At 56.5% G+C, this 25,423-nt stretch overlaps 1 protein-coding gene across 5 annotated transcripts; it reads right to left on the bottom strand.

The window, feature by feature from the left end:
• Nucleotides 1-246: 246 nt before the first annotated feature.
• LOC105472278 (MLLT6, PHD finger containing) lies at nucleotides 247-25,175 on the bottom strand. 5 transcript variants are annotated; one of them, XM_011725369.3, is made up of 21 exons: nucleotides 24,706-24,887; nucleotides 23,418-23,497; nucleotides 22,907-22,961; nucleotides 22,575-22,684; nucleotides 21,167-21,270; nucleotides 20,866-20,959; nucleotides 18,492-18,668; nucleotides 18,089-18,148; nucleotides 17,718-17,816; nucleotides 14,780-14,918; nucleotides 13,570-14,184; nucleotides 12,942-13,123; nucleotides 12,602-12,710; nucleotides 11,037-11,103; nucleotides 10,725-10,870; nucleotides 10,049-10,246; nucleotides 9,871-9,959; nucleotides 8,395-8,744; nucleotides 7,850-7,940; nucleotides 5,032-5,388; nucleotides 247-4,451 (listed from the first exon to the last, which is right to left on the bottom strand). In XM_011725369.3, exons 1-21 carry the CDS (start codon nucleotides 24,812-24,814, stop codon nucleotides 4,410-4,412), a joined length of 3,273 nt encoding a protein of 1,090 aa, XP_011723671.1. In that variant the 5' UTR covers nucleotides 24,815-24,887; the 3' UTR covers nucleotides 247-4,409. The 5 variants fall into 5 exon arrangements, with proteins under 5 accessions (XP_011723671.1, XP_011723669.1, XP_011723668.1 ...); XM_011725367.3 differs by having other exon boundaries at nucleotides 14,702-14,918; nucleotides 18,492-18,665; XM_011725366.3 differs by having other exon boundaries at nucleotides 14,702-14,918; nucleotides 24,706-24,885.
• Between the last annotated feature and the right edge of the window lie 248 nt (nucleotides 25,176-25,423).

Raw genomic sequence — 25,423 nt, 5'->3', positions numbered from 1 at the left:
GCGCTTCTGGGAGCGAGTACGCGGGCGTCGCGTCACCTCGGGACGGGTCAGGGTCCCGACGGCCGGTGCCCACGGATTGATGCACCCTGCGGGCTGGGCCCGGGTGTGCTGAGCATTCGCGTCTGTGCGCGCTCTGCCGCTGAGTGCCGACAGAAGGGCCGCAGCCCACGCCCTCCTACCCTCCCGCAGTTGGCACCCACCTCCTGTCCCTTTCCATAAAGCCAGACCACGCACGGACTCTTCGGATTTTTTTTTTTTTTTTTTGCAAAACATTCTTTTATTAAAAGAACAAGTGCTGTTTACGAACTGCCCTTCGTACAAATAACATCCGTTATACAAAGATACAAGATCCGGGTTATGCACAATTCCAGGCTTGGAGGTGGCAGGGGGCATCGCCTTTGGGCTGAGGATATCAAGGTTTTAGAAAGAATGAAAAAGGAGCCCCTGGGTTTGCAATCTGTGGCTTCCCCTCCCTGCTCCCTAGGAAGGGTCTGCTACATGGAAACAGGCTGGGATAGAAAGGGGGCGGGATGGGAGCAGGGGTGGGGTCTCCAGTCCCACCACCCCAGTCCCAAGTTGAGCTGGAGAAAGTGAACAAAGGGGAATGAAGGCACCCCTCAGTTCCCAACTTTTCAGTAGGTCAAGACAAAGTGGTCGGGAGCTAGACACACTCTCAATCTGGGTCGCCATGGCAGGAGAGAGCCAAGGCTACTTGCCCACCTTCCTCAGAATTCCCAGTTGAAGTTACCTCAATCCCTCTAGGCACCTCTCCCCAGGAAAATAAGTTGAGATAAAGGAGAACTGGGTGCAAGCTGCCCACCCCTAACTGGCCCACTGCACACCAAGGAAGATCCTAGAAGGTGGCAGGGGAAGCCTGTGCCTTTGAAAACCTGTCTTCATTTCCAATTTGGGAAAGAGAAGCGTGGAGGTTACCCTTTCTCAGAGCTGGCCCCTAGCTTGTGCTCCTCTCATTTCTCTAGACCCTTCCTGAGAGTCTGGGGTGAGCACCTCCCTAGAACTCAGTATGGGGGGAATGGGCAGGGGTCCCCTCATCAGCCTCAAGGTCAGGACACCTTGAGGCAGCGCAGACCCAGGAGCCTGAGGGGGAAAAAGCCCCACAAATAGGAAAAACGAACCAAGACAATCCTTAAAGTGTCATTGTCCATGGAGAGGATCCACTAGCTCTGAGCTAAGACAGTCAGTGCCACATAGACACCCTCCCACCCCAGGCACAGCCCTGCACTCACACTGTGTGTCACACACACAGGGACAGCAAGCCAGCCAGCCAGCCATGTGGAGACCATGCCCTGGGAACCAAGGGCCAGGAGGCCACAGTCCTGAGGGCTGGTCCTGGCCCTGTCACTGAGCCCCTTCTAGGCTTGGAGCTGTCATCTGTGATGGGAGGGGCTGGCTGAAATGACCCCTGAAGACAGGTCCCTTCAGCACTGGCATGCACCAGTTGTGACCCCACAGCAGGCACTGCCTCCGTATGCACCACCCCACTCACACCTCCTCACCAAGGGTGGGAACACCCGACTCCACATGCTCACCCCACTCACACCTCCTCACTGAGGGTGGGAACACACGAAGCTCTGCTCTCATGCGTTTCCAAACTCGGCTTCCGCTCTGCAAACCACATCCTTCCCCTCCCCCAGACAAAGAGATCTACAAATCTGGGTCCCTTCCCACCCTCCACCATCCAAATTCACTCTCGTAAAAGGGACTGAGGTTAGGAGAGGGTGAGATCGTTACAGCCATCCCCCTGCATTGGTATTCTGCTCCTCCTGAAGCTTTCCAGACCTTTCCCGTTGAAGCTCCCTGAGAAGGAAATGCCACTACCTCTCTCATGAGAGACGGGGAAAGAGAAGAGGGCTGCATCAATTCATACCCAGCCTGGGCCCTGTCTTCAAATCTAACCACAGTAGCCCAGTCTGGGGAATGCAAGCGGCTTGGGAGAGTTGGAGAACAGACACTTGGAGATGAGCTGAGGGAGGGAGAAGAAGTATTGGGCGGGGGTGGGGTATCTTGGTTTCAATGCACAGAATCACTTGGACCTCTCACTCTTCAACATGGCAGCCTCAGGGTAGATTTACTTCCCTTCCCATCCAGACAGAAGTTAAGTTTCGCTCTAAGTGGGCCAGCCTTGGGCAAGGGCGTGGGTGTGAATGAGCAACTCTTCTAAGAATCTCTGAAGGTTACTTTTTTTTCTTTTTTGAGACAGTCTCTCTGTCGCCCAGGGCTGGAGTGCAGTGACACGATCTCAGCTCACTGCAGCTTCAGCCTCCCGGGTTCAAGCAATTCTCATGCCTCAGCCTCCCAAGTAGCTGGGATTACAGGTGTGTGCCACCACACCCAGCTAATTTCTTTGTATTTTTAGTAGAGACGGGGTGTCACCATGTTGGCCTGGCCAGGCTGGTCTTGAACTCCTGACCTTAGGTGATCCGCCCGCCTCAGCCTCCCAAAGTGTTGGGATTACAGGCATGAGCCACCAGGCCTGGCCTGAAGGTTACTTTTCTTTTCAGTGGTTTGGGGCAGGGAGTTACACAGCTTAATAGATTAAGATGAATAAAATGCTGAATTCTATCACTTCTAACATATTTAGCATTAATAAAAAGTGAGTATTTCTGAGGTCATCACAACTGCCTCTCCCTCCCCCAAGCCCTTGCAAGTGCCTAAGAAATTGCCTTTGAAGGATTCCCACCCCCTCCATTATCAGTTCCCTAACATCTTACAAAGTCTTATCAACAGGAATATTAATATTATTTTCAGTATCAGAAAAAAAACAGTTGAGCAGCACAGGCAAAAATATATCTGCACTACGTTTCTGTTGTTGCCAAAAATATACACATCTTCTTTTCTTTATTAAAAAAAAAGAAAAAGAAAAAAAAACCCAACAACAAAAACCCAAACAAACACACACAGAAAAATCCACACATGCAAAGAGACTGACAAGGCGGGAGCCTGGGGAAGCTGGAAACCCCTACCCTGGACTCCAACCCCAGTGCAACTGAAACAGGGACACAGGCTTCGCCTTGCCTCTTGCCTCTCTCCTGACCGTCCACTCAGCCTCTGGGCCAACGGCCTGGGCAGGCGGGGACTCTTTGAAGGTAAGAATTGCCCACTCTACCCTGGGGAAGTAGCTGGTGGGTAGGGGACAGTTGTTACGTCAGCTTAGTGACTCCCCTGGTTGGTGGGGGTGGGGTGCAGGAGGCAGGCTGGTTAATTCTGGAAGGGAGGCTTTTGCTAAAAGCAGTGGCATTTCCCTCCACCTTACCCCCTCCCCCAAGCCCTGGGGCTCCCCTTGTGCCAGAGAAGGACGAAGCTATCAGTGGGGTAGGGGCCCTAAGGGGGCCCTGAGACCATGGGGGAGGGAAGGCAGGATATTACCCTGATTCAAAGCCCCGAGCCCCCAGTGACTCTCCAATATTGGAGTACTACTCTGGTTTTTGTTAACCACTCATGCCCCCAGAGAGGGAGCAAAGGTGGTGAGGTGGGGAGGGTGCAAATAAGAGCTGGGAGGTCCCCTCTCTGGCGCTGCTTCATCTGACCACTGCGCCTATCCCTACCCTTGGCTGCCCTGGGTCCAGGGGTGAGAGACAGGCAGACACACACACATACACACACATGCACACACACACACACACACACACTCACACACTGAGTCGGGCAGCTCCATCTCCCCACCCTCGGCACTCCTAAGTCCAATAGTGCAAACAAAGGGCGGGGCACCAAGGAAGGCTGGAGCCTCCCCGCACCTGCCCTCTCCTCCCCATCATGGGGCCCCAAGAGGCTGAGGCAGCTGGGACTGAGTGTGATGCTCTCCTGCCCCTTCTCCAGCCCCCGACATCTGTGGGCTTTTACAAGCTCAGCTTGTGCCCCTGCACTTGGGGGAGGGATGGCGAGATAAAGTCCAAGGGGTCCCTTCTGCCATCTGCCCGAGCTGGGAAGAAACTGCAGGTAAAGTGGGTCCAGCCCTTCTTCCATAAAAGATTTCCCCGCAGGGAAAGGCCCATGGCCTCTCCCTCCACTTCTCCCCATTCAAGTGCTGATCCATTTCATGTGACAGGTCCAACCAACCCCCTACTTCTGCCATGGCCCACTCTGCTCTGGGGAGGGGGGGACCTCCAAAATATTTGCTGGGGGTGGAGCTCCTAGGCGGGCTTGCAGCCTGTCCTTCCTCTGAGCCTCACAAAGCGGACAGTGTGGAAAGGGAAGGGGGCCAGATGGAAGGGGCTCCCCTCTCAGTCTCAGTCCTTGGCACCAGGAGCTCCCCACACTCCCTGGACCTCAGCACAGGCTCTGGGTCAGGGCTCTCCAGGGACTGGGCGCAGGCGCCTGCTCCAGGCTAGGACCCCACAGGCCAGGATCTGCTCCCTCCACTTGGGGGGTCAGGAGGGGTGAGGGTGGATTTAGCCTTTCTCCTGGTTGACTGAAGCTCCTTTGTCAGCGGTCTGGAAAGAGAAGGAGGGAGGCCGGGGGTGCGGAAAGTGTCAGGTCCTAACCCCGAGATAAGAACAGCTTCCTGGGCCAAGAAAGCTGCTGTGGGGTGCTGAACCAGGGCCAATGGAAGCCTCTGGACTGGGCTCTGAGGGGTGCACGCCAGGGCCGATGCGCAGGGGTGTGAAACCATCCTGCAGAAGAGCACCGGGCAGCGGAGGCATGTGCCAGCTAAGGCTGTGTGCCCTCAGGAGGGGGAGAGAGGGCCTTTCTGACATTGGCCTACCCAGAGGGTCATCTTTTTCTAATTGGTCTGCTCAGAAACAAAATAGCTTTTTCTAATTGGTCCTCCCGGAGGAAGCCTGTTTTCTAATTTGGTCCTTTTCCTCTGAGCCCATGCTCAGATTGGATCTCTCTTGGCCCTGCAGGAGGGCACCCATGTGCAAGCAGAGGCCCTGGGGTCTGAGGCAGGGCACTTCGCTGACCTAGGGGTTGCTTCCTTCCCCCTGCTGAGGCACCTGATAAGCCTTCTGACAATCCATCTCTACCCGTCCCTCAGAGGGGAGGCAGAAAGGCCCCGGGCCCCTTACTCACCCCTCCTTTGGGGCCACCGCCACTGCCGTCTGCTCCCGACAGGCTGAGGAAGGGGTTGGTCTGGGCAGTGAGGACTGGAGGTCCGCCTGCTGCTGCCACTGCTGCAGCTGCAGCTGCTGCAGCCATGAGACTTGTGTTGTTGCCAAGCGAGGGAGCCACTAGGGCTCCAGCGGGCAGCAGGGGTGGAGCAGACGCCGTGGGCAGCAGGCCAGGGGTGCCCGCAGACAGCAGCGGGGTGGAGCTTCCTGCCAGCAGGCTGGCCATGGGCAGCTGGGAGCCCCCAGCCATCTGCAGGCGCTGCAGCTCCCGTTTCTGCTGGATCTGCTGGATCATCTGGTAGACAACAGTCTGGTGTTCCTGCAAGGGGGCCAGACTGCTTGTTGGCCAACAGTCCTGGGGGTCTCTAACCTGCTGCCTGCCTGCCCTACCTGGCTGGGCCCCACCCCATCACACTGGAACCAGGAGGCAAGAGGCCTGAGAGACAGTCAAGGTACTGTCTCGAATTTCCCACTTAGCCTCGGTCTCCCCATCTAGACAAGAAAATGGTTGCATGCCATTGGCATTTGTCAGCTGCAGCACTGCCAGCCAACGGCAGGGCATTTACCATCTCTGGCCCTGCCCACAGAATCACCCCTCAGCTCCTAAGACAACCACAGATGCCCCCAAGTTGAAAAACACTAAACTGGGTCAATAGTTTTCTTTTTTTTTTTTTTGAGACGGAGTCTTGCTCTGTCACCCAGGCTGGAGTAGTGGTGCGATATTGGCTCACTGCAACCGCCACCTCCTGGGTTGAAGTGATTCTCCTGCCTCAGCCTCCCAGGTAGCTGGATTACAGGGGCCTGCCACCAGATCTGGCTAATTTTTGTATTTTTAGTAGAGACGGGGTTTTGCCAAAACTACTGACTAGGTCAATAGTTTTCAATTCACTGGACACTGTGGCTCACGCCTGTAATCCCAGCACTTTGGGAGGCTGAGGCTGGTGGATCACTTGAGGTCAGGAGTTTGAGATCAGCCTGGCCAACATGGTGAAACCCCATCTCTACTAAAGATACAAAAATTAGCTGGGCATGGTGGCATGCGCCTGTAATCCCAGCTACTCGGGAGGCTGAGGTGAGAGAATCTCTTGAACCCACGAGGCAGAGGTTGCAGTGAGCCGAGATCATACCATGGCACTCCAGCCTGGGCAAAAGAGTGAAACTCTGTCTCAAAAAAAACAAAATTTTCGGGCCGGGCGCGGTGGCTCAAGCCTGTAATCCCAGCACTTTGGGAGGCCGAGACGGGCGGATCACGAGGTCAGGAGATCGTGACCATCCTGGCTAACACAGTGAAACCCCGTCTCTACTAAAAAATACAAAAAAACTAGCCGGGAGAGGTGGCGGGCGCCTGTAGTCCCAGCTACTCAGGAGGCTGAGGCAGGAGAATGGCATAAATCCGGGAGGCGGAGCTTGCAGTGAGCCGAGATCCGGCCACTGCACTCCAGCCTGGGCGACAGAGCGAGACTCCGCCTCAAAAAAAAAAAAAAAAAAAATTTTCAATTCCCTTTCTCTTTTGTTTTGTTTGCTTCTATCATTTAAGATTCATTTATTTTTGCTTTGAATAGGCAAAGCCTTCTTAATGTCCCAAAAACCAAAATAATATATCAAAGTTTACCTTAAGAACTTACTCCTCCTGCTCCCATCTGGTCCCTACAGGCAGCCAGCTGAACTGGTCTCCTGTCTAATGTTTCTTTATATTAAAATGTTTATTTTTCTTATTTTTTCAACTCCCTGTTTTGTTTTTGAGACAGGGTCTCATTCTGTCACCCACGCTGGAGTATATTGGCGCCATCTCAGCTTACTGCAGCCTCCATCTCCCAGGTTCAAGCGATTCTCCTGCCTCAGCCTCCTGAGTAGCTGGGACTACAGGCGCCCGCCACCACACCCAGTTCATTTTTTGTAGAGATGCAGTTTCACCAAGTTGCCCAGGCTGATCTCAAACTCCTGAGCTCAAGCGATCTGCCTGCCTCAGTCTCCCGTGCTTGGATACAGGTGTGAGCCACCACGCCCGGCTGCTTCCCTCATTTTTAAAAAGTAAAACCCGGCCGGGCGCGGTGGCTCAAGCCTGTAATCCCAGCACTTTGGGAGGCCGAGATGGGTGGATCACGAGGTCAGGAGATCGAGACCATCCTGGTGAACATGGTGAAACCCCGTCTCTACTAAAAAATACAAAAAACTAGCCGGGCGAGGTGGCGGCGCCTGTAGTCCCAGCTACTCGGGAGGCTGAGGCAGGAGAATGGCGTAAACCCGGGAGGCGGAGCTTGCAGTGAGCTGAGATCCGGCCACTGCACTCCAGCCTGGGCGACAGAGCCAGACTCAGTCTCAAAAAAAAAAAAAAAAAAAAAAAAAAAGTAAAACCCCTTTTCTCCAAAGGTAGTTTCAGCTGACCCAACAGGAGACAGACCCAAAGAAGATACTATGGTTGAGGGTGGTGTCACCTGCTCAGCCACTTAGACCCTGGAGTTTCCCCTGAATGTCTTTGGGGCTGGGACTGAAATGCTCAATAACTGAGGACTTGCTGCCCTCCAGAGTCTCTCACCAGGATGCGGACCTGGGGCTATTACAGCAGCCCTTTCTCAATGCCCAGGGGACCCTGGGCGTGATCTTATCCCCCTTCCTCCCATGGATGCTCCACAGGGCCCAACCCCAGTCTCACAGGCCCAGCCTGGAGCTTCCCCCACCTCTCTCTGCTCCTGCCCTCTCCTGGCTGGCCCTGATCCTCTGAGATGAGCCCTTCCAGGCAGACCAAGGGGCCCCTGAGGCAGGGAAGGGAGGGGCATTACCGGGGTCAGCTGCGGGGAGGCCAGGAGCTGCTGGAGTTGCTGGAGCTGCTGCTCTTGCTGCTGAAGGAGGTGTCTCTGCTGCTCGGTAAGGCTGAGGTGGGGGTGGAGTGGGGTGGGGGAGCAGACAACACACAGACCATGGGGGAGGGCCAGGGAAACACTCCTGCTCCCACTCCCAAGCCCCCAGACTCCCTCAGACCCAGGGGAAGCAAGGCAGCGATGTGTGATCTTAGAACACGGTGCTCATAGGGTGCAGTGGGAGGGATACAGTTCTGATTTGGAAGAACTGTCCCAGAAGGAAATCCTAGAGTGAAGGAGAGGAAGTCAACAATTCTTTTGTCCCTGGGGAGCTACCGTTCAGAGGACACTCATGTCTAACAGTCTGTGGAGTCCCTAGAGGCCAAGAAGTGAGTAGGATTATATACCCTGTGAGACGAGAGGCCATTTGTCCTTTTAGGGATTGTGGGTGTTTTGGGGAGAATCCCTCCCTTCCCAGAGCCAGCCCCCCACCCTGCTCCCTTTCCCAGGGCTGAGCTCTCCCTCACCTGTTGAGACAGCCTGGCAGCTGCAGCGTGGGGGCCCCGCCAGCCTGGCTCAAGCTTGCGGGGTTGGGGGCAGCAGCCCCATTCAACCCCCCAAGGAGCCCATTGAGGGGCAGGCCCCCACTGCCTGCCAGCCCCCCCAACAGCCCCTCAGCCATGGGCATGGCCCCCAGCCCTGCTGCCCCGGGTGCCCGGCCCAACCCGTTCTGTGGCTGGGGCGGGAGCGGGGCAGGGGCCCCAGGCAGGGCCAGGGGCAGAGTGGCAGGGCTCTGCTGGAGCAGGGGCAGCGGTGGGGGCGTGCTGTGGAAGGACAGCGACGAGCTGCTGCGGCTCGGGCAGCCTGAGTGTGGGTCCTGGGGAGGGAGGGGGAAGGGAGGGGTCAGAGGGCCAGCATGACTTTTCTGGCCCCTGGCCCAGCACCCACCAGCATTCTCAGAGCACAGCAACCCCCACTTCACCCCCAGGCACCCTGGAAGAAGCAAGGTCTGGGAATGAGAGCTAAGAGTCCAAATTGTCTTCACAAATCATGTTTCCTGACTCCTTCCTGAGAGCCCAGCGCCCCTCGTCATCCTCATTTAACAATGGATAATGATGATGGTGGTGACCATCTGGTGAACCAGATCCTGAGCTGAGGGCTTGACCTGTGCTATCTTGCTATTCTCATTTTATGCGTGAAGCCATTGATTCTTGCACAGGTTAAGTAACTCTGCAGGCAAAAGCACTACAGCTGAAGTGAAAGGCTGAGGTTCAAATCCTATGTCCACAATTCAATGGCTTGGGTGACCTTGGGTTCAACCTGTCTTAGTTTACTCACTCATAAGCTAGAGAGTAATAGTAGTACCTATTCCACAGGCTAACTATGAAGACTAAATGAATGCTTTAAAAAATCTCAGCACAGGGCATGACAAAGGGCAAGTGTGCAATTAATGCTGGTTATTATTTTGATTATTATTGCCCAAGTCACACAGTTAACAAATGGCAGAGAGAACAAGAACCCAGTTTGTTGGATTCCAGTAATAACCACAATGCAATAGCAACTGCTATTCCAACCGCCACCAATTACACAGGAATTATTCTGTGTGAGGCGCTATAATAAACCCTTCACAAATACTTCTCAAAGAGGCCTTCCCTAGCCACTTTCTATCCACAGAAGCAGCCCTCCCCCGTTCTCTCTCTCACAGCCCTCAATTTCTCTCCACCCTAACATGTCTCCCAGTTTGTAATTACTCCTTCTTCGCTTGGGGTAGCCTATCTTCAGAAGCAGCACTGTGCCCGTTTTGCTCACTGATTGCTTAGCCAATGCCTGGCACTAAGTGGGCAGCTCATAAATATTACTTGATTAAGGGAGGACTGAATGGATCAATCAATTGCTCAGTCAGTCACTTCACTGCCCAGCCTCCAATAGCTGCGGGGAAGAGATGGGACCAGGAGAGCCTTGAGTCTCCCCCTCCTTCCTGCCCCGCTCCTTGTAGCGCCCACCTCAGAAGAAGTGGACAGCGAGTTGTCCAGGCCGAGGCTGCTCTTTCCCGGAGGGCTCTTGCTGGTGCTCAAGGAATCGCTGCTGCCGGCTGTGAGAGGGATGTCACAGGCTGCAGTCAGGGACAGTTCGGACTGCAGGGCAGGAGCCTCTCTCCCAGGCTGGGCGAGATCCCCTCACCTTGGGGAGGCAGGCCATAGGGCCCAGGGACAGGGCCGTTGGCGGCAGGCAGGGCAGCAGGCAGGGCAGGGAAGGGCACAGAGAGCTGCACGTTGAGAATCTGCAGCCGCTCCTTTTTGGCCGTCAGGCTCAGGATCTGCTCTTGCAGCCGCTGGTTCTCCTTCTGCAGCGCGTGCAGCGCCTTCAGCATCTCCACGACTGCGGAGAGAGCGAGGAACCTGAGGGCGGGGCGAGGACGGGCGGAGGCGGGGCCAGGGGGCCGGGGGCGGGGCCTGGAGGGGAGCCAGGGCTCAGCCCTTAAAAAGGAGGCGCCAGCCTAATGAGGGACACAGGTGAGCTCTGAGAAGAGAGGCGGGAGTTGGGGAGCCACAGGTGTGAGGACCTGGGGCAGAGCCTGAGGCTGGGGTCGAGGCCATAGGGGTCAGGAGAGAAGAGCGGAAGTTGCGGTTTGGTAAGGTCGGGGCCCGGAGGCCACAAGCGCCAAAGGCAGGGCGCAGAGGGGCCAGGGCCGGTACTGTGGCCTGGAAGGGATGGGGGGTGAGGCCCAGGGTGGCCGAGAGTCAAGGCTGGGGCGGGGCCTAGGGGCGGAACCTTAAAGAAGCTTGGGGACTTCGGGGAGAAAGATGACTACTGGGGCCCTAGGGCAGGCGTCCCGACCGGCGCCACCCCTCCTCACTGTTGACGCCGGCCTCCCCGTCGCCCTGCTTCTCCAGAAGCTGCTCCATGTTAGTCGTCCCTGGGGCCGCCGGGTCTAACTGGCCGCCCCCACAGGGTGCAGAGGCTGTCTGGTCGAAGAGTGCGGGGAGGCTGCTGATGGGGGACCTGCGGCCAGAAGGAACCTGGGCTCAGTGGATCCGACCACTCCAGGCTCCTCCGGCCCTTCCCCCGTACCCCCCAGGGGTTCCAGCCCGCGCCGGTCTCTCCGCCCCTCTTCCCTCGTGTGTCCCTCCTGCCCCCAGCCCCTCCTCCAGGCCGCCCCTTCCCTCACATGGAAGACAGACTCTCCTGAGGGGAGGTCCCCCGACACCGGAAGCTGCAGTCCTCCAGGTCTGGCTCTTGGAAGAAGGGAAGGCTGGGATCAGCGGGGAGGAGTGGTCGCTGCCTCAGGGTTCCCGCCCCCGAGGTGGATATGGGATTGGGACCTCGCCGCAGATCCCCTTCCCCAGGAATCCCCAACACCAGACTGGCAGTTCAAGGCCAGCGCTGAGGGCCCTGGCTTGGAAACCCTGCCCCTGGGAGGCAAACCCCGGGCATCTGCTCTCTTTTCCTCCTCTGGGCTGAAGGCTCCACTGTCTGGCTTCTTTCAGATCCACCGCCCAATTCCTTTCCTGGGATCTTCAGAATTATAGAAATTTGAGGTCAAGACAGACCTGGATTTAATTTAAACCTGACACCAACTTTTGTGACCTTGGGCTCCTAACTAGCCTCTCTGAAGTGACTGTTACTAAAAGAAGGTAATAAATGTGAAGTGTTTACCTGAAGGGTTTAGCTGGCATGTAGCAAGCCCTTAATGACTGCAGCTATTATCATAATTAGCTCTGTATGACTTTTTACATTCATCAGATCCCTAATTAGGAGGCAAAACTCTTCCTTGGGCTACAGAATCCCTGCCTTTCTTAAACGTGGAATCATATTTGTCCCCTTTAAGGCTTACCTGAGTCGGCAGCCTGGCTGTAGTCCCCGCCTCCCAGCCTGAAAGGTGGTCTCCCTGCACCAATCAGCTCTCTGGGGCTGGGCTGACTCTCCAGGGAGAGGGCGGGGAGTTTGTGGCCCGCCCCCTTAACTCCTAAATACCCGGAGAGGTTGAGACCTCCGTAAGGGCTGATCCCAAGGACACACTCCGATGCCAAGCGGGAGTCACGCTACACCGGTGAAAGCGCTGGGCTTGGAGTCAGGAGAACAGACTCTAAGCTTTGGCTCTGCCATTCCCTGCCTTGAGCAAGTCTTCCATCTCTGTCTTTTTCTTCTGTGAGATGGAGCAGTAACTGCCCTGACCTGCCTTCTCGCTGGATTCTAACGTGAAAGTGTACCCTGGTTTGCTGTGTGTGGATTTTTTTTTTTTTTTAAGAGACGGGTTCTCCCTATGTTGCCCAGGCTAGTCTCCTGAGTAGCTGGGATTAAAGGCGGGAGCCACCACGCTGGGGTTTTGTTTTGAGCCTGGGCGATAAGAGTTTCCTGATCTCCGCTCACTGCAACCTCCGCCTCCCAGGTTCAAGCAATTCTCCTGCCTCAGCCTCCTGAGTAGCTGGGATTACAGGCACCCACCACCACACCCAGTTAGTTTTTGTATTTTTAGTAGAGACGGGGTTTCACCATGTTGGCCAGGCTGGTCTCGAACTCCTGATCTCAGATGATCCACCCGCCTCAGCCTCCCAAAGTGCTGGGATTACAGGCGTGAGCCACCACACCCGGCCTGTTTGTTTTTGCAGGGAGGGCAATGGCCAGAGGGAGGGGGCAGCCAGAAAGCTCTCCCATTCTTTCTGGGGTCACATGCAGGTGATGGGTGTCAGACCTTTGGGAAGAAAGGGGAGAGGGGGTCAGATATTCACATACCTGTGTGGCTGCTCTCAGCTTGGGCGAGGAGGGGGTTAACGGCACCCATGGGGGTTCCAAAGATGTGGGTAGAAGGGAGGCTAAAGGTAGAGCCAGCCAGAGAAAACACCTAAGGGAGGGAGGTAGAATCCCCTGGCAGTTATTCTTGGATCTAGGGCACAACTGTGTGTACCGGGGTGCACGGGGCTGGGTGTGCTGGGGAGCAGAGGGGACCAGAGCCCGGAGGGAGGTCTGGTGGCAACTCAGCCCAGTTGCTCCAATTCCCACAGAAGGCTAGGGTCCTCTGTCAGTCTGTCCCCAACCTGCCCAGAGAAGGAGGAGCCCGGGAGTCAGGTCTCACCTGAGTGGTGGAGATAGAAGCAGAGGAGGAGGGGAGGGTGCTGGTGAATGGGGAGCGGCTGAGGCGGGGCAGGGCCGAGGTCCCTGGGGGCCCCAGGAGGCTGGAGGAGAGAGGGGTGCTGCAGACGGCCCGTAGCATCCCGCCACTGTGGGAGATGGGGTCCTTATTACTGGTGTAGATGCCTGCAGGCACAAGGAGGACAGAGGGAAGCACACGGTTACCCTCCACCCCAGACTCCTGCTCAGCCAGGGCTGTGACAGCCCCTCCCCAGCTCCAGTGCTCCCTGATTCTGGCTACACATCCAGTCTAACCCTCTTGCTGCAAAGATGTCACTTCTTGCCTGGGTGACATCTGCTTGCTGTGCCTGCTTGTTAAACTGCCCTGCCCAGGGCTAGGGAATTCCTAGCTTTTATAATCTCCCTCCCAAAACTTGGTAAAACCTTCTGACAATCTGCCCCCAGTCCTTTCCACTCCAGGCATGCAGAGGGTGATGTCCTGAAGGTGACTGTCTGTGCTCTGTCTTTTGGAGGAGTATCCATCCCATTTCCTTCTAAGTGCATGTGTAAGCTCTGTTCCTCACTAGACTGGCTGGGCCCTGAAATGCCCTCTGTCCCCAGGGGTCACTAACCTGCCCCTAGTAAGGGGGACTCCAGGCTCAGGCTGGGCAAGCTCCCAGAAGGCCCAAAGTTTCGGGAGGCCAGACCTCCCAGGCCAGAGCTGACCAGGGAGCCTCCAGAGAAGGGTGAGGCAGCAGTGGCGGTAAAGCCAGCCAGCTGGGCACTGGGCAAGGATGGGGCAGCTGGGCCCCCAGTGCCCTCCTTGTTCCGACTGCCCTTGGGACGGCCTGGTCCGTGGCGGCTCCTCTTGCTGGCTTTGTGCTTCTTCTCCTTCAGGCCTGTCTCAGGGGTCTCATCAGCAGGCACAGGGGTGGCACTCAGTGCGGGCATCCGCTTGTGGGTGCCTGCCGAGGCCCCAGACCCCGTGACGTGGGGAGATTTATAGTCCCCAGGGGAGGGCGCCCGGGCCCGGCCTGAGCTGGAGGTGGTGGTGGAGAAGCGCATGATGGGCCCAAAGCCAGAGAAGACCACCTTCTGCTCAAAAAGGTCAGCCTTGGGGGGCTCGGGGGCTGAGGGAGAAGGAGGGGCTGAAGGGGCGGGGGCTGTGGGCTTGGAGTACTTGTCCTCCTCTGGCTGCTCCAGCTTGGGGAATGCAGAGAAGTCAGGGGAGCTCTGCAGGGACGAGACTGTGCACAGAGGGAAAATGGTTACAGCTGGACCCCAGATCCCTGCACTCCCTCCCACTCCCACGTGTACTGGAGGGAGAGAGCTCTGGTCCAGGAATGGGGACGCCTGGTTTCCTGTCTCAGCTCTGCTACTGTCTGTGTCCTGGGATAAGTACCCCCGACCCCTCCAGCTTTCCCACCTGTACTAAAATGGAGAGTAATTCGCACCCTACTGGCCTCACCAGATGACTGTAGCGATTATAGGAGATAATGTTTACGGGGTGCTTGAAAAATTGTACCTTGCAGCACAAATGTAGGGGATAAGGAATACTGTTATGGGTTGGTGGAGGAGGAGAGTTCTGGCTCAAGAAGGAAGGGTTTAGGGGCAGGGTTGGAGAGGAGGGGATTCCCCATCTTTATCCTGAACCAATGTAGAAGTAAATGAGATGCACAACCAATATGCAAAGTCCCTCGCCAGAAAAGCTCAGGATGAAAGGCTGTCCCTGCTCCCAGCTTCCTCCCGGATGCTCACACTCACCTGCAGGCTGGAAGGGCCCCCCAGAGGAGGAGGAAGAGGAGGAGGAAGAGGAGGAGGCAGAGGTAAAACTGCTCACACCTTTCCCACTGCTCAGTTTCTTCCCCTTATGACTCAGGCTATGGCTGGAAGACTTTTTCCCCTTTGAGTCCCTGCTGCTCTCAGAGGTCTCCTGCGTGCTGGCCTCATGGTGGGAGGAAGAGGAAGCTGAGGAGGAGACCTGAAGGAGAGGAGAGAGGAAGGTTCGACACCGGCTGCCTGGGCCTGTGCTGATCCTGATGTGGGAGTGAAGCAGGGGGGCACAGGACCTCGCTCAACTGGGAGAGCCCACAGCTAGTTTCGTGAAGGACTTCCAGGCAGGGAGTGGCTGGGAGCCCCTAGGCAGGGATATGAGGAGGCAGCTGTGGCACTCCTGGGTGTGAGGCAGAGGGGAATTCACTGAACCCAAGAAGGCGTCTGTCTTTCACCTTAGGCAGGGAAGATAGAAGCTGAGGGGGAGATGAAAACAGTCCCAGAGTCTGAAGAGATTTACTCATTGGTCCATTCATTCACTGAATACTTAGGGCGCCTAAGGCAGCTGGACCTATGCTGGAAGTGGCGAGGCAGAGAAGAGGACCCACAGGAGAATGGACTTCTCTGGTGCCATCCTGGAGCCCTCCAGCTACTACTCCAAACTTCAGCCCCCTGGCTTTCCACCCATTCTCTAACCACCCCATGCTCTTCCTAGACAACCTGAGATTGCACACACTAAGCGTCTGCCAGGAGAGCCTATCCTTACTCTTCCTGGGAAATTTCTCATCCTTTAAAATCCAGCTTAGAAGTCCCTCTTCCCTGAAGCCTCCCTAAATACCTCAGGTGGAACAAGGCACTCTGTCCCCTTATTTCCAGAGAACTGGGCACACATGACCACATGTCAACAGCTGCTACTCTGCACTGAAATGTTCTGTCCTGTGTCTGAGGCACCAGAAACCAAGGAGAGTGGCAGGGTGGTGGTTGAAGGAGCGTGGGCTCTAAGTCGGGCAGAGCAGGGTATGAGCCTGGCAGGCTCTGCCCTTTACTGCTATGTTTTTTTTTCTTATTTTTATTTTTTGAGATAGAGTTTCACTCTTATTGCCCAGGATGGAGTGCAATGGTGCGATCTTGGCTCACTGCAACCTTCAATCACCTCCCAGGTTCAAGTGATTTTCCTGCCTCAGCCTCCCAAATAGCTGGGATTACAGGCACCGGCCACCTCACCCTGCTAATTTTTTGTATTTTTAGTAGAGGCAGGGTTTCACCATGTTGGCCAGGCTGGTCTCGAACTCCTGACCTCAGGAGATCCACCTGCCTCAGACTCCCAAAGTGCTGGGACTACAGGCGTGAGCCACTGCACCTGACCTCTCCGCCATGTTATACTGTGCAAAGTCTCAACCTTAATGAGTATCAGTGTCCTTACGGGGAGCACTATGCATATGTGGTGAGTTGGAAGCAGCATGATGCCAGATACATCATATGGGGTCAATAAATGATGAGACTTCCGATGGCAGCAGGTGAAGAGCCCAAGCCTTCGAGCCAGACTGCGTTGGAATCTCAGCTCTACCACTTTACTAGCTGTGTGCTTTTAGGCAAATTACTTAACCTCTCTGTGCCCCATCGTCTTCATATATTAAATGGGGTTGGTAAATTTCCAACCTAATTGGATTGAGTATTAAATGGACTAATCTCCATATGCCCTTCCATCTCCTGGTTCCAGAACACAGCCTGGCATGCCGTGAGTTCATTCGTGCTTCAGGCTGCTGCCAGGGACGGCCCTTTTCCTCCTGGTAGCGACCAGGTATTCAGTCAATTGTGCTGAACAGATAAATGCTGAATGGAGGCTGGACCGGAAACAAGAGCCACCCTGCCCTGCCCCTCCCAGGCAGAGTCCTGGTCTCTGTCTTCCTCTTTGTTCTTTTCAACAGCTGGAGTTCTGAAGGGAGCCAGATGTGGTTCTGAGAGCAAGGGAAGAGAGGGGCTGGGGGGAAGGGTAGCTGAAGTGCTGGCTCGAGTGGAGGGGGATGGGCGGAGTTCTCTGTTATGTCCAAGGGACATCCAGTTACTGGAGAAACTCCCAGATCCCTGGCCATTTCTTGCCACCTGCCTGCAGGGCCCTGGAAAGGTCAGAGGGCATGAATGACAAGCTCTCCAGGTGAGCCCTGGGAAGCAGGGAAGGGAGAAGTTTACTGGGGCAGTTGCCACAGCAACATCATCCTGGAAACCTGATACCTGAGCCTCCTGCTAAGGTGCCCAGAGCTCTGCCAACCGTCTGAGGTAGGGTGGAGGTGAATGGGCAATAATGGTGACAGGAGGGAGCAATTTCTCCAGCTCCCCGCACCCTCCTGGGTTCTCCTCCCATGGGGAAGGCAGGTTGTAGGGAGCAGGGAGGGCTGTTCCAGCTTGGATTAGTAATTCCCTGGCCTAGGGTAGGGCCTGCCTATGGCTCATCCAGATGCTGCCCATTTCTGGAGACAGGCCTGATATACCATGCCCTGCTGGAAATGGGGGGGATGAGTGGGAGTTTGGGGGTACTGTCCAGGGGCCTGCCCCCCATGACACCTTGGTCAGAACTTTCAGCCCCTCCAACCTGCACGGAGTGGGATTTGGGTTGGGTGACAAGCTTTGGGTGTCCTCCTGATGGGGTGTAGGGGATGTCCTCTACTCATCTCTGGGGATATGGGCCCTAGAACTTGGAGAGCAAGCCTGAGTGCCATCCCCCACTCTCTGCAGACAAGAGCCCAGGGCTGAGGCCCTCTGGACAGAGGCAGATGGGAACATCTGGCATCCAGCACCCCAAACCCCCAATCCCATGGTTGGTCAGTGATTGGTGGCCCCTTCTAGGCTGGAAGAGAGTAGAGGGTGTGGGGTGGGAGGGGAGTGGCATTAACTTGAAGCTATGGGGAGGGTACCCAAGTCCCTGGCTCACCAACCTCTCGCCCCTCGCCTCCCTCCCTTTGCCACCCCAGACCCACGCGCCATCCCTCCTGAACGTGGGCAGCAGTACCTTGTCAGCAGTGGGGACCACGGGCGGGGTGAGGATGCTGGGGGGCGACTCAGGCCGCTTCTTGTGCTTCTGCTTAAGGCGTTCTTTGTCCTTTCGACTCTGGAGAGGAAGAGGTGACTAGATACTGTGCCGGGGGGGCTGTCTGGGCGAGGATAAACGTGACATGTGGGTATGGGGAGCTGACACCCTCTCAGGATGGGGTTTTGTGGGCATCATCTCTCCCTGAGGAGGGCAGGATAATGGGCTGGGAAGGATCAACTCAGGCAAGTTCCTATGAGAGCCAACAGCCCTTCCCCCGGCCCCGCCTGCTAAAAATAGCCTGTCCCATTATCACGCCAGTGCCACAGAGCACCACGCGCGTGAACACACACCTGCAAGGGTGTCCACCTGGGACACAGCTGCACAGACGGACAGGAGCAGGGCACGCTGTGCTATGTGGTGCGAGGGAACGCAGGCATTAGCACTTACACACTAGGCGGCACATGGCTGGACTGCGGAGACATGTGCAACGTGCAGAGCCATGTGTCTGGGGCTTGGGGGACACTGTGATGTCATGGGGAGGACCCAGAGGAACCACTAATACAGCCACAGGGAAGCCAAGTTCCCACGTCACCCCCATTTCACTTCAGCCCCCTCCTGCCCTCAGTGGCCTCAGAGGAAGGAAGAAGGCAGGGCCAAGACCTTAAGGGCACCTCATGATGGCTTCTTGAGCCATGTTTGTGAGTCTCTGAGTCCCCATGTGGGAGTGACGACAGGCGAGGGAGGGGCTTCTACCTTCTTCTGGCCCCTCTCGTGGTGGGTGGGGTGCTTCTCCTGCTGCGTGGATGGTGAGGCTGACCGGCTTCTCCTCCCAGAGATGAAACCACTGCCACCTCCCCCCATGCTGCCGCCGCTGCCGCCTCCTCCTCCAGTGCCTCCTCCGCCTCCCCCGCTGCTGTGCCGGGATGTCTTCTGGGGGAGAGATTTGAGAGAAATTGCAAACCCTCCTTTCACAGGCTTAGGGAACACTTCCAGAAGGTTAGAGGATCCTGATCCTGGGGGTCAGTCCCATGTGCCCCGTCTGTCACTAAGAGGACCTCATGCCCTCTATGATGCTCAGCAGAAGGGCGTTCCCCAGCCTGAAAACCTTAGAGCATCCCAGCTGGCTCGTCTGATGTCAGAGTCAACCACTGAGGCCCGGGTCTTTCACTCTCTCCATGGTGCCCTCTTGGCTGACTGAGCCACGGCACGTTTCTACCTCCTTCCCTGGAGCAGAGGGTGTGCAGGGGACCCTCATGGGGAGCCAGTGCTCCCCTGCACTCCACGTCCGATCCCCCCTCTAGACACTTGGCTCAGCTATCACCCCCTTCTCCTTTTTCCTGGCCCCTCCCCTCCACCAAACACAGTGGTTGCTCCTGTCCCAAAGGATATGCTGCCCTTAACTTGAAGAAAGCGGGGAAGTAAACATCAACACAACCCAAACAACCCTCATGCTGCCTCTCCTCCCAGCCAGGGCCTGCCTCCCCCATTCCCTTCACTACAGACCCAGCCTGACGGCTTCACCCTCCCCGGGCTTGTAGCTGCTCCCTCTAAGGTCACCAACTACCTCCCAACTGCCAAGCCCAAGGGTTAATTTCAGGCCTTGTCTGACCTGGCAGCTCCCCAGTGTTGGACACAGCTCCTACCTGCAGAGCCCCATACCCTGCAAGGCCCCCTCTTTCGTGGCCCACCTGATCTATCCTTGTGGACACCCTGGGATTATAGCCCCAGCCTTATAAGCCTGGAGCTGCCACTACACCCTGCCCAGGAGTCTGACATCCACCAAATCTAAATGTCTCCACATGGCGCCTCCTGCAAACCAAACCAAGCTCATTTCCTTGTCCTAAGTTATCATCAAACCCTGAAACCAAGGTGACCATGTAACTTATGATCCAAACCTGGACACTTTGAAAAATGAAACAGGGGAACTATTAATAATTACACCAGGGCAACAGGTATAAACTGGGACTGTCTGGGGCAAATTAGGACATGTGTTCCCCCTACAGAAGCGAGCTGCACCCCTTGTTCATGGTACCCCGAGGTATTCAAGCTCCATTTACTCAGTGTCTAGAGCCTAGATCCTAAATGTCACCCCCAACTCCTACTTCTCAGCCACTCCCACGATTAGGCAAGTCTCCCTAGAAATGGTTCTAGCATCCAGCCTCACCCCTCCATCCCCCTTCTCGCAGCTGTCTCCCGGCCACCAGCCTCAGCCCTTCTGATCCAGCCTCACAGCGGCTGCCAGGGTAATCTTCCTAAAAAACAAATCTGATCATGTTACTCTCCCGCTTACAGGCCTGACAAGCCTGTGGCTAGGGGGTAGATCCAAGCTGCAGCCAACTGCTCCGGAACCTCACGGCTTCTGGGACACACGAGTCTCTCCACAAACACAGAGTAGCACCCTTTCCAGCCTCCCCCTGGGCCCCAGGCCTGAAGCCTGGGGCAGAGACAAGCCCAGCTCGGGCCCTGCTTTCTCACCTCATCTCCTGCCTCTTCCCCACCAAACACCCCATTCTCCCGCCGCTCACCCATGCCCTTCCTCCTCTCAGGACTTTGTCCACACTAGTCCCTCTGCCTGGGACTCGTTTCTCTGTTTGGCAGGCTCCCGAGAGTTTTCAAATTAGGCTGCCCGTTCTAAATCCCATCTACCAGCTGCAAGATAAGTTATATAACCTCAGTGAGCCTTAGTTTACTCATCTGTAAAATGGGGAAAATATAGTACACCTAGTTCTTAGGGTGGGTGGGAGGACCATGCAAAATAACACACAGCAAGAACTTTGTCCTAAGGCGGAGGCATAGTAAATGCTGCCTCCCACACAAATGTTGGCTCTTATTTTGATTTCCACCTCCACTCAGCTTAAATGCTACCTCTTCCTTAAAGCCTCCTAGACTCCGACAGGCAGAGTCTGAGCTTTGTCTTTTGGGACAGACTGCTTGGTCCAGCTCTGATCCACACGCTTGAAGCTATACTTTATTCTTCATCTAATGAAGAGCTCCTCTTGGGCAGGGACTGGGTTCTTTCCCTCTCTGTCCTCCTAGCACCAGGTACTGGCCTGGCCCAAAGCCCATGCCCTCTAACCATCTAACCACAGCTGACTGACCCTCTCATGCACTGGCCGCTGGGACTCACCATCTTGCTGAAGTGGTATTTGCAGTAGCCGCAGTACTTGACGTTGTCCACCTCCAGCACTTCTTCCTCACACAGCAAGCCTGCCATTTGGGCACTAACCAGAGAGGGCAGCCTGAGATGGCTGAGGCCACATATCAGATGAGCCACCTTCCTCCCACCCTCCTGGCCCCCTGCTGAGATGAAGCCAAGACCATCCAAAGAAAGCATTGCCACCACCATCAAAAAGACAGCAGCTAGAATGAGCCTGATCAGTGGCCATCCAGAACAACCCCGGGGGCGGGGGGTGGGACGGGGGTCTCACCAGGTGACGTGGAAAGCTTGTCGACATCCATGGCGGTTACAGGTCATGCAGGCTCCTGAGGCCGCCTTGCTCTCCCGGCCCTGCTCCTCACAGATGTAACAGGTCTGCAGGACACAGCACAATCGTCTCCTCCTCCAGGGAGCCCCTGTCCTACTGATGGTCCTTAGGCCACCCCTTTCATTCCATTTGCTCTCCACAGTCTTAGATCAGTGCTATCCCACAGAACTGTCTGCAGTGATGAAAACGCTCTATGGTCTACGCTGTCCAAGACAAATGCCACCAGTCACATGGGCTATTAGCACTTGAACTATGGCTAGTGTGACTGAGGAACTAGATTCTAAATTGTATTTAATTCTTGTTTATTTTCATTGATTTATTTATTTGAGACAAGAGTCTCCCTCTGTCGCCCAGGCTGGAGTGCAGTGGCACGATCTCAGCTCATTGCAACCTCTTCCGCCTCCTGGGTTCAAGGGATTCTCCTGCCTCAACCTCCCGAGTAGCTGGGACTGCAGGTGCCCACCACCATGCCCAGCTAATTTTTGTATTTTTCTAGAGATGGGGTCTCATCATATTGGCCAGGCTTGTCTCAAACTCCTGACCTCAGATGATCCACACCCCTCAGCCTCCCAAAGTGCTGGGATTACAGGTATGAGCCACCATACCCGGCCTGCATTTAATTTTGATTAATTTATGTAGCCATGTATGGCCAACGGCTACTATGCTGGGTAGCACAGTCCTGGGATGGTGAGCTCTGAAAGGCCAAGGCCTGTGTCTGTCTTGCTCACTGGGGAGCTTATGCCCACCTCTGCGCTTCTGCGCAGGCCTTCTTCTGCCTGGAACCTAGGGCCCTCACCCTCCTGGAAGCTGGCTCCTTCTCATGCCCCAGGACTCAGCCTAAATGTCTCCTTCCTTTACCATCTGGTCTAAAGTAAGCCCCCACCAGGTCTTTATTTTAATGTCTTATTTTCTTCACAGCACTTATCACAAATTGCATTTACTTTGTTTTTTTACTGATATTTATGGTCTTTGCATGCAAGAACTTGCATTCCATTGAGCGGGTAGCACACCTGTCTTGATCAGCACAGAACAGCATGTTCCAGCTACCTTGCACCAGGTCTGGCGCATAGTAGGCACTTAATAAAATGTGTCCAGCAAAGGAATGAATGAAGTACCTGCGAAGGTCTACCCTCTGGCAGAACTACTGCAGAGGAGCCTACTATTTCACCTGAGTGCCAGAGCACGAGTGTGTCTGTCAACAGAAGGGTGGTTCACTGGTAGGTACCTACCCACCTCCCAAGTTCCCTTTCAGTGCTGGTTGGACAGAATCAAATTACACTGGATGAAGAGAGCGTTGGAGGAACCCATGGATAGGAGGGAACTGGTAGGGGACACAGCGGGGGTTGCCGACCTTGTTGAAGCGATCATGAGGCACGTACTGCAGCACGATGGGCTCCATGGTGAGCACGTTGGCAAATTGCACCTCGGGGATGTAGAGGGCACACACCACGTGTGCCCAGCCTGGGGCAGTGTGGAGGTGGCCTCAGCTGCAGATGGCAAGCTGGAGACTCCACCCCTCATGACCCCACGCTGCAGACCATTCCCTCCTCCACAGCCTTCCCATCAGATTCCAGCGCCAGCCAGGGAAAGAAAACCCGGCCTCCACCCCAACCCAGTCCACTCCCGCCTTCCCAGACCCTGCTCAGGGGGCCTTGCTGACCTCAGCAGATGAGCCCTCCTCACCTCCATTATCAGTCCTCTTCAATGCCCCGTCTTTGTGTGGGCACAGCTCACACCTCTGCCAATACAAGGGTGCACAGGGGTTGGGGGATCTGCTGAGCTGGGCCCTCTCTGAATACATTCAAGGGGTCCCAGGCTGAAATGCTAAGCTCTAGCAGGGGATGGATGGGGCTACAGTGGAAACAGGATTGGCCGTGAGTTGGTAACTGTTGAAGATGAGGAAGGGAACATGAGATTCATTATAGTTTTTCCTCTACTTTCATATGAGTAGGAAACTTCCCATAATAAAAAAGTTCAAACAGACAAAAACCAAAGCCCCATGCCTGAGATGGGGCAGAGGGAGGGATGAGCGTGAGGCAGGGGAGGGGTTGGAGGTAGGTGTGCAGGAAACAGGAAGTCTGTGTGACAGAGCTAAGTCCCACCCCAGCCTGGCCTCAGAGTCCCCTAGCTCAACCAGAGACGCTCAGGTGTGTGGGAGGGGCCGGGGAGTGGAGCGGGGCAGTCTGGAACTCACCACCCTGGCTGCTCGCTCCTGAGATTCACATTTCCGGCAGAACCAGGGTCCCGTTGGCACCTGAACGATGCCATAGCAAGCTGAGGGGGGGGGAGGACAGTCGCTGAGCAAAGCTGTCAGCCAGTGGCTTTTTCCCAGGGTAACTGGGGGAAGGCGGTGACTCCAAAGAACTAGAGCCAGTTCCAGTAATGGGGGCTGCTCCCCAGTCTGGGGGTCACTCACTTAACAGCAGGACTGCCCAACCGCACAACACCAGCCTTCAACCACACAATCTAGCACTCCAAACAGGACGGGAAGTCTGAGTCTTTGACCTTAAACTTCTAGAAGATCCTCCCCCCACGCCCTTTCTGGACTTGTTTCCCAGCTCCTTCCCCGGACCAGCCATCAGCATCAGGAACAGAGAAAACCAGAGGGGACAACAGTCACGACCGTCAAACACGTTTTGTTGTTGTGGGCGGGGGGATTTCTTAAAGGGCCAGTGAGGGACGAGGCGGAGAAGTAGGGGGTCTAGGGACCTCATCTTCTACTTCTAAGTATCACAGAGTCAGGTTAAAAGTCAAGGCCGAGGGCAGGTGCGGTGCTGGGAACCCAGAGGAGCGTGGCGGGAAGAGCCCCGGGCCACAGCATTCAGGGATGTCCCAGGAAGGGGGGGCCCAGCTGCCTGTGCCAGGCAGGCGGGAGATGCCAGCCTGCGCCCTCGGCAAGATTCCTCAAGGAGTTAACTCCCGAACCATGTGCTGCTGGGGGAAACTCCAAGCCTCCCTCTTCTCGATTCCGGCCCCCTGCACAACCTCTCTCCTGTCGTTAGCTCTTCCCCGGCGGATTTTAGGAGTCCCTTCTCCCCTGGGACCCTTCTCTTCCCTTTCCAAGTCCGCTCCTCCCATTATCCGGAAGCGAGGGGGGGATGACGCCCCCCCTTGACCTCTTCCTCCGGGAGCCGGGACCAAAATAACCCGGCGGGAGGGGACACCTCGCAGGTAAACATTCCCCGGGCAGCCCCGACACCGGCGGGGTGGGGCGCGGGGAGTTCACTCATTGCTCCCTAGACTCTCCCCAAACTCCCTCAACTTGGGGTGGGGGGCGCGGAACTGGAACAATAGGCAAGAAAACAATGCCTGACCCGGTCTTCCAGGACCGGGCGGGGGGAGCCCCCCCACGCCTCCCTTCCCTTCAGGTGGAGTGGGGGAGGGGCACGCGAGCCCCGGGAGGTCTCCGGAGGGCGCGGCCGGGGGCGCCCCACGCACGCCGCCCCCAGGGTCCCGCCGCCCCCCGCGGGCCACCCCCATACCTTGGTGGACGGCCACGCTGCACGCGTGCCCATCGCAGTAGACCAGCGGGTTCTCGGCCCAGCCCCTCTCGTCCGAACATACGCAGCAGCCTCCTACCATCTCCTTCATACTCCCATGAGCTCCCTCCGGGGCTGGGGCGGGGGGCCGGCCGGCGGGGGTCGGGGGTCAGGGGGGAGGGAGGGAGCGGGGGGCCGCGCGCCTCCTCGCCCCCTCCTCCTCTTCCTCCGCCGCCGCCGCTTCTTTTCTTTGCCTCCTTCTTCCTCCTCCTCCGCGTCCTCCTCCTCCTCCTCCTCGCTCGCTCTGTCTGGCCGCCCCCCCCGCCGTGCTCTCGCCCTCATGCCCCGACGGGCCCCCCCCACAACAATGAGACTCGCACGCCGGGCTCGCCCCCTCCGCGCCGCTCGCCGGGCTCCTAAGGCCGCCCCGCCGCCGCGCAGCCCGGGCCCGGCGGGGGAGGCGCCGAGTGGCACATCGCGGGCGCCCGCCCGCCCCGCGCCGCCCCGCGCCACCCGCTCACGCGCCGCCCCCCCGGCCCCCCTGCCCGGCCGCGGCAGCCATGGCCGCGCGCCTCCGCTCGCTCGCTCCCGGCCCGCCCGCCGCCAGCCGCCGGGTAAAGTCTTAGGTTCAGGGAACAAAGCCTGGCTTGGTAGGGAGCTTTTCGCTCGTTCGCTCCGTGCTGCTTTGCCTGCTTTATTTTTCGTCTTAGGGCTCTGGGTC

Source organism: Macaca nemestrina, chromosome 17, assembly GCF_043159975.1.
Source record: "Macaca nemestrina isolate mMacNem1 chromosome 17, mMacNem.hap1, whole genome shotgun sequence".
Taxonomy (NCBI): domain Eukaryota; kingdom Metazoa; phylum Chordata; class Mammalia; order Primates; family Cercopithecidae; genus Macaca; species Macaca nemestrina.
The sequence above is the reverse complement of the archived record's forward strand: the minus strand, read 5'-3'. Positions and strand labels throughout refer to the sequence as shown.